Source organism: Triticum dicoccoides, chromosome 4A, assembly GCF_002162155.2.
Source record: "Triticum dicoccoides isolate Atlit2015 ecotype Zavitan chromosome 4A, WEW_v2.0, whole genome shotgun sequence".
In the NCBI taxonomy this organism is placed as follows: domain Eukaryota; kingdom Viridiplantae; phylum Streptophyta; class Magnoliopsida; order Poales; family Poaceae; genus Triticum; species Triticum dicoccoides.
In genome coordinates this window covers 628,586,874-628,595,479 of record NC_041386.1, presented here as the reverse complement: position 1 = coordinate 628,595,479, position 8,606 = coordinate 628,586,874, and the positions used below count along the sequence as shown (strand labels likewise).

The 8,606-nt window shown below is 43.5% G+C and overlaps 1 protein-coding gene across 1 annotated transcript; it reads right to left on the bottom strand.

Moving 5' to 3' along the window:
- Positions 1-1,462: 1,462 nt before the first annotated feature.
- Positions 1,463-7,757, bottom strand: LOC119287521. The gene is made up of 2 exons (XM_037567072.1): positions 5,888-7,757; positions 1,463-1,906 (listed from the first exon to the last, which is right to left on the bottom strand). Exons 1-2 carry the CDS (start codon positions 7,668-7,670, stop codon positions 1,881-1,883), a joined length of 1,809 nt encoding a protein of 602 aa, XP_037422969.1. The 5' UTR covers positions 7,671-7,757; the 3' UTR covers positions 1,463-1,880.
- Between the last annotated feature and the right edge of the window lie 849 nt (positions 7,758-8,606).

Below are 8,606 nucleotides of genomic sequence, written 5' to 3'. Positions count from 1 at the left end.
ACAGTTCACATAATGGCCAGCGACGTCCATCGCCATGGAAATGGATCTAGCAAAAGACCCGCTTAGAAGAACTTGAGGTGACCTCCACTTCACGGGAGCACATCAGCCACGGAGGAGATGGGAGACGACGAGATGACCCGCTGGCCGGCAGGTCGGCTGCTCCCGCAAGGCCGCAACCCACCCGGATCAAATCAAAGAAATAAATGGAGCAAAATTTGATACATGCAAAGCTAGCACCTGTGGACAAGAACAGCCATGGATTCAAAACCATCCATGGAGGAAAAGATTCCAATAGAACACATAAACTGGCCATGACGAGCCGACATGATGGGAAAGAACTCACCTGATCGGAGCTCGCGAGGTGGACGACGGTCTCCCTGCCACTGGATCTGGAGTTTCGACCCTTCCGTGTTGACTGCTTCCGGTGGATCTGTGCGAAACTTAATGGAACCGGCGGCGGCACCGAGTCCTGCTTAAGAGACACGAGGACCTTGCCGCAGTCAGTTCGCGGTGGTGCCGGTACACTGAAGGAGAGCAGAGCATTGGCGTGGTGCCGGAGCCGAGATTGAATGTGGCCGCGCCGTTTTCCAGGCCGCGGCTAGGAGTGTGCGTCGTCGGTGGAAACGCTCACCCAGCGGATTTGCACCAAGAATGGCTTAGCGACGCTGGTCGTCGGCTCGTCGCCGGCAACCACCAGAGCGCCGCACACCATGGGAAAGAAAAGGGAGAGAGAGAGAGAGCTCGTTTCATGTCCACGCAAAATTTGTTTCATGTCAGACGAGGCTCGATTTGTGCCGGCACATATCCCCGTCCGCGGAAGGCGACCCGATGCACGCGTCTTGGACCCGCTTGCGTACGAACAAACAAACTAATACGATGTGTACATGCTTGTACAACTGTTCAATATCCCAGACCGGTACTGATAGTTACCATCTCAAAGCGTGAACGCACGCGCAAGATACCGTGCACACATGCCGCCGTGAGTAGAAACTCCGTTCTATTGTATTAAAGGTTTCACAAACAAGATTCACAATTGTTTTTTTCATTTGTATCAAGTTTTACTGTTCATTCAAGCTCATTTGAGGCCAGGAACAAAAGAAGACTTTCGCTCTATCCAATTCTTCTTCTTCTTATGCGACATTTCTTAGCTCAGCGGTGCTTTAATGATCTCTTGCCAGTGTTAGAGTTTATTTTCGTTGGCTGTGGAGACTATAAGGATGCCGAACGACGACATGTTCATGCCATTGAAGGTTTGAGCAAGGCTGGTTGGTGCTGCAACATGACAACATTGATGGCTACATGTAGACGGGGTGGCAAAAGACAACAATGGTCCGATCATTACAAGGATTTGGGAGGAGGGTTGGGGCATGGAAAATTACTCTACAAAGCGGGGCAAAAAAGGGATGGTGGCGGCGCACCATGCTTTGATAGGCAACTTAAGAAAACCCAAACAAATTGTTTTTTTTTCGATCAGAGGGGCCCCATGGCCCCCATTTTCATTACGAAAATGGAGTCACAACATACAAAGCAAGTTCCATACAAATTTAACATTTTTCGATGCCTAACATCTGCATCAGGAAACACTACTCATACATCTAGAGGCACTTCAACCGCACCTACAGGATGCTACAACAGAAGAACGCTCCAAAGCATCATCGCTACAAATGTTGCCTAATATTTTGCATCAGGGAAATAAACTCCTACACCTGAGATACCAAAATCTGCACCTACAGGGTGCTATATCAAAAGAACAAGAGAGATAATCGTAAATGCTGCATCTGTCAACACTTGATCAACAGAGCCTCCGTACAGCTGGGCCCCACCCGTAAGCACGCTTGAAGACGTCCCTCGCTATCTGGGCCAACCTCTTGGTCACTTCCTTAAGAGTTTTTTCCACCCCTCTTTTCTGTAGCACACCCCAGGAATCCAACACATAACATAAAGAGACGATAATATCAGTAGGATCCCTAGGTAAAGAACTTTGAAAGCAGGATTTATTTCTTGCTTTCCAGATCGACCATAACAAAGCAGTCGTACCAATAGCTATAACCATTCTATCTTTCCCAGTATACTTAGGAAGCCAATTCTGGCAAAGGTCAAAGAATGACAGGGGTGTTTGGGGATTTCCCAAAGCACTCCCAACTACATTCCAAAGAAACCGAGCAAGAGAACAAGTGAAAAACAGATGATCAATATATTCATTGGCATCACAAAATTCACATTTGTTGGTGCCTTTCCAGCCTTTTTTACACAAGTTGTCCTTGGTCAGGATCCTTCCTTTGATAACTAACCATATAAAAGCTTTAATTTTCAAAGGTACCTTCAGTTTCCAAAGAAACTTAAAAGGGAACACTACTCTCTTTGCAATAATATATTGATAAAGAGATTTAACAGAGAACTGACCAGAGCTAGTCAAAAGCCAGTTGACTTTGTCAGGTTCCTCACTCAGAACAACCTGACTGCACATATCCAGAAGCTTATTCCACATATCCAGTGTCTCCCCATATAAACATCTCCTAAATCTAATGCAGTTAAAATCATGTTCAAATGCTTTAGCAACCGTAATGTTTTGATGAAAAGTAAGCTTGTACAAGCGAGGAAAAAGTTGACAGAGAGGCTTGTTGTGGATCCAAGCATCTTCCCAAAATCTAGTTTTATGCCCATCCCCAACAATTCTCTGACAACAGTTGTAAAAGATATCTTTAACACTCATGATACCATTCCAGAAATGAGAGTTGGCAGGAGATGACTCACATTGAGACAGAGTTTTCCTCTTCAAATACTTTGCTCTAATCATCTCCTGCCAATCCCCATCTTCATTCTCAAGTCTCCAGAGCCACTTACACAAAAGACTAATATTCTTGATATCTAGATTAGTAACACCCAACCCCCCTTGGTCTCTAGGTTGACAAACGTCAAGCCAGTTAACTAGATGATACTTCCTAACCCCCTCTCTTTCTTGCCAAAGCACCCGCGCTCGAAAGAAATTGATTCTTTTCCCTACTCCTTTTGGTAGACGGAAAAAGTTAAGTAAATGGCTAATGATGTTACTCAAGCAAGTTTCAGTGCGTATAAGCCTACCGCCCATAGATAAAAGACCCCCTTGCCACGCTGCAGCTCCTTTCTCTACTTTTTCTTCCGCTGATTTCCAATCCGCATTACAAAGTTTTTTATAATGAAGGGGAAGACCTAAATACCTAAAAGGGAAGCCCCCAATAGCGCAAGTAAAAATGCCGGCATAATCAGCTTGTTTCTCCAAAGCTTTACCGAAACAGAAAATTTCACTCTTTAAAAAATTAATCTTCAGACCGGTCAAATGCTCAAAAACACATAGAATAATTTTGAGGTTCCTAGCCCCCTCAAGGTCATCTTCAAAACAGAAAATAGTATCGTCCGCATATTGCAAAATATTTAGACCTCCTGCATACACCCTAGGCAACACTCCCTTGATAAATCATTGTTCTTGCGCCCTTTGCACCAGGGTAGCAAGAACATCAGCCGCCAAATTGAAAAGCAAGGGGGAAAACGGGTCCCCTTGCCTCAAACCCTTCCTAGTAACAAAATACGGGCCGATAACATCATTAATAGTGATGGCAACCTTTCCATTACTAACGACATCTTTTGTCCATTGGACAAAACGTACAGGGAAGCCTTTCATCTTTAGGACATCAAGCATGAAACTCCAATTAATTTTATCGTAAGCTTTTTCGAAATCAACCTTAAAAAGCACAGCAGAACATTTTTTTCTATGTAAAGAGTGGATAGCTTCATGAAGCATAAGTACATTGTCCAGGATGTAGCGCCCTTTTATAAACGCAGATTGAGCTTTGGAAATTGTTTTATCCGCAATTTTCATAGCTCTATTGTTAAGAACTTTTGTAAAATTTTTAAAAGGAACGTTCAGCATACAGATGGGGCGGTACATTTGAATCCTATCAGCCCCCTGCCCCTTAGCAAGCAAAGTGACTACCCCATAGTTAAGCCTTGAAATGTTAATCTTGCCCTCATAAAAGTCATGAAAAAGCCTAAGGAGATCGTTACAAATGAGGTTCCAGAAAAATTGAAAGAACTCGGCAGGAAAGCCGTCCGGGCCAGCCGCACTGTTGCGCTTCATAGAAAATAACGCATTTTTAACTTCATCCATAGTAAATTTGCAACTGAGCTCAACCTTATCCTCTTCTGACAACACATCATCAAGAGGGATACACAGAGATATAGGAGGTAAATCTACATGGCCAAATAAATCTTTATAAAAATTAGTTGCATATTTGAGCAAGTTATCATCCCCCTGGATGATCCCTTCATCCTGGATAAGTCGAAAGATTTTACTCTTACGCTTCCGCCCACTAGCCTTAATCATAAAATACTTAGTGTTGCTATCCCCTTCTTTGATATCCCTCTCCTTCGAGCGTTGATACCATTTTATTTCTTCCTCTCTAAGAATTTTATTCAAATCATTTTGCAGACTATTTATATGCACATAGTCAGCTGCTGATACACCAGCAAGCTCACACTTCTTATCAAGTATATCTAAAGCATTAATAATAAAACTCTTCTTTTTCCTGTAACTACCCTCAACATTAAGGTTCCAACCCTTGAGCCCGCTTCTTAATTTTCTCATAACAGCCTGCCACCAATCCAGGCTGTTTTTTTAGGAGCGATAGATTTCCAAATTCTAGAAACAACGGCCGGCAACTCATCTCTGAGAAGCCAGCATAGCTCAAATTTAAAAGGCCTGGTAGCTACAGCATTTACAACTCCAGTATGTACCAAAAGAGCAGCATGATCAGAGACACCTCTAACGAGTGTCCTGACCGTAACTAAAGGAAAATGTTGTTCCCGAGATGGGCTAACAAGAATCCTATCTAGTTTTACATACAAGGGATCGTCCTAGTTATTAGACCAAGTAAAGCTCCTCCCTGAGAGCTCTAACTCTTTTAGCCCCCAATGCTCAATGATGGAATTAAAGTAAAAAGACCAAACAGGGAGTTTTTTAGCTCTACTTCTCTCATTGATCCTCCTAATGATATTGAAATCACCACCAACAACAAGGGGTAATTTATCATGCCCTAACATATGAACAAAATCGATCAGAAAGTCCTTCTTGTCTTTGGTATGAGCAGCCCCGTACACATTGATCAAAGTCCACTTGAAACCCGATCTCTTATCCATAATGATCATTCTGGTAAAAAACCTAGTAGCAGTGCACGTGTCGACCTCAAACAGATCCTCTCTGACACCCATGAGGAGCCCACCCGAGGCTCCTATAGAGGGATGCCAAAGCCAGATGAAAGTAAATCTACCACCGATACTAGCTAACCATGGATCAGAAAAATCAGTTTTCTTAGTCTCCTGAATACAAATGAACTCTAAAGCATGCTCAGAAATGATTTCTTTAAGAAACCTTCTTTTTTCAGGTTCACCCAACCCCCTAGCATTCCAGAAAACACCAGCCATAAAACATATTACTTTTTTTTTGTACCACACTTGACCTTTGGCTTGACGCTGACTCCTCCAGCGCAAGTCTGCTTTAGTTTAGATTTATATAACGATGATAAAAGAATTAATTCATCTCTAAGCTCTTCATCGTCCTCAGATTCACATTCTGAGTCAGATACAAGGTTCCTAATGTTATCAGGGTCAAAACTTCCCAGTTTTGACTCCTCATCACTACCTTCCACATTAGTCTTCTTCCTCATATTTGCAAGAAATAAATCACTCCTAGTTTTTTCTAAGCTCTTGATCATAGAAATAGTGCTATCTATTTCCTCAGGAGTATTGCCTAAGCTAACACCAATGCATTGCGTAATGTGCGAAATAAAACTAGGTACTGTATTTAAAACAGTAGGTATATTGGGAGCAGTATTTAAATCTGTAGGAGCCATACCTGGGGTCTCCAGATTCTTCCTCCTCGCCATGTCAGTAGCTTTGTCCATAGTCTGCACCTCCTCTTTGTGTTTGTTCCTGACACTTCTTCTCCTCGCCTCCTCATCTAGAGCTGCCTTTTCTTTAGCCTTTTGAACCCTAACTTCAGCTTCCCTCAACTTTTGTTGCTTGGTAATATCAGCCTCCCCAAGATCTTGCAAAGGATTCAACACCACCCCTTGTACCCTGTTAGAGAAGGAGTTCTGCTTCGTCTCAACAACTCTTCCAGGAGGTGAAATAGCACCGGCTGTTTTAACCATGTCAGGGGTTAGGTTCTCCTTGTCATGCCTTAGGTTGCAATTTTCCTCAGCCGACAGCTCCTCTTCCACTTCAGCCTCAATCTCTTTAATTCTCTGAGTGCTAATCCCGAGCCTTCTGGCAAAATCTTCAGGATCCTGAGTGCAGTCATACTCTTCCTCTTGCTGGCTACCAACCCTTTCTGTAAAGTTCTCCATCATTTCAGCGTCCTTAGCAAAGTCTGCATTAATCTGCTCTACACCAGACCCCGCCTTGTCAGTCAAATGCTTCTTGTCTAGCAGTTTTTGTCTCACTTCCCTTTCAGCTATCCAATCCTTATCTAACTCGTATTGACTGGATATAACCTCATCAGAATTCTCAGCTACCGCATTTCCTCCGATACCAACAGCATCACTGTCTTGCCTTGGAGATTTACTGCATATCAGCTCATCCTTGTCGTTTCTGTCCCTAGGTCTCTTATCAGTAGTTTGTTGTGTAGGAGCCGAAGGCCTGGGGTAGCTGACCAAAACACCCCCCTCCAACGGGCCTCCCTCCTCCACAATATCCTCTAGCTCAAAGAAAATGTTATATACCAAGCCACTTTCATTCAGGGGAGCACTAGCTGGAATTTTCCTGGGATCCATAACTCCAATTTTTGCTCTCACCACCCCACATTGTCTATACAACTCCATGTCCAGTTCTAGAACATTCCCTATCAGAGAACCAGCCTCACAGAAGCCTTGATAGTGTTCAAGTGGTTCAGGCACTCCATCAATTCTAACCCAGCAGACATACAGCTTGTAAGATGCAATTGATGAATTAGTCCACCTGTCAACATTGATTGTTGCTTTAGTACCGATCAGTCCAAAGTAGTGGTATCCCTTCATTTCATCAATTTTTTGCATCGATGGAAATTTCACAAGAAAGTTGTCCTTAAGATATGGCTTTGCTTGCCATTCCCATCCCCACTGGAACATCATGCTGAAAGAATTAACTAGGTGCAAGGCAGTAAGTGATTCACCTTTTACAGAGACAATAGCAATAGCCTGTTTAGCTTTATCCTGGTCAGGTTTTTTCCCAGACCTAGCAGAGAACATTTGAAGTCCATCAGCAGCGCTACCAATCAGACACGCCACAGGTTTGGGCTGATACAGGAGGGCACATTTCTTGGACAGATGATCATCCTTTTTCCCGCAGTTAACACACCAGAGAGAAGTAGTGCATCCTTTAACGGCATGTCCAGCGATTTCGCATCTGTAGCACACCATTTGGGCCCTTTGTTCTGTAACAGTAGCAGCATCACTAGCACCAGACTTGCTTGAATTACCAACATCAGGCATTTGAGATTTACTAGGACCAGCAAAGAATTGACCCTGATTTTGACCGTAGTCCACACTAGCACTTCCAGCCTGTTGATAACAACCAGCAAAACTACCACTCTGCTCCCCAAATTGATCATAGCCATAGTTCAGATTGGTAGGCATATGGGGATTACCTGCAGCCCGCATTGGAGGCGGGGCAAAGTACTGCTGCCCGGCAACGAATCCACCTTGCACACCCCGGCCTGAACCTCCCACACCAAAACCCGTCTGCCCAGCAAATTGTACATTGAAAGTTGTGTTAGCATAAGAAAAAAAAATGGTGTACACATAATTTGCATATATCTTTTTTTTCTCATACGAACCAATCGGCCCATAACACCACGTGGAAGACAAGTGAACAGGCAAATTCTAGATGCGCTTAATCACTTACTTTTCCAGCTAAAATCTAGACCCCTTGCCTTGCATATACCAAAAATCAAGCGAAGATACCAAGAAGGTCACCGTGTCTTTGGACCAGAAGAAACGACTGATCGAGCATGGCCGGTGAGCTCAAGACCAAGTCCGCTAACAGAAATATCAGCGGAACGTCACCGATAGGAGCACGTGCAAGTATGTTACCAAGCCATCCCAGCCGTTCAATATCACACGGAGGGGCCCGATGAGCCGAAGGTGGTCCCAGATGGTCAACACAATTGACCTCCTGGTAACGTACTTGCAGGGCCGGGCGTCGCTCGTCGGTCGCATGCTCAGTCAACAGGGGCGGCTTCTGGACGGTCGATCTAGCCCACTTGTTTTTCGTTGGTTGTATGAAATGAAACTCTTTTCTGCTAATAAGGGCTCAATGGAGAAAATAGGCATAGTACATATTATTAGTTTTTTTCACTTTCTTGTTGACTATCCTTGTGTTAATTTGTACTATTTGTGAAAGGAGAAAAACTGCCTTACCATATCTTACATACGTCTTACCATTATAATATTATTTCCATTTAGTTACACAAATAAGAAAATCGTACAATCTCGAACCCTCTGAAGATAATTTTTTTGGCATCGCATCCTAGAGCTCTTTATGAAGATATACGACAGCAGTAAAATAGGTAGATCTTTCTCAAGATATTTAACCAC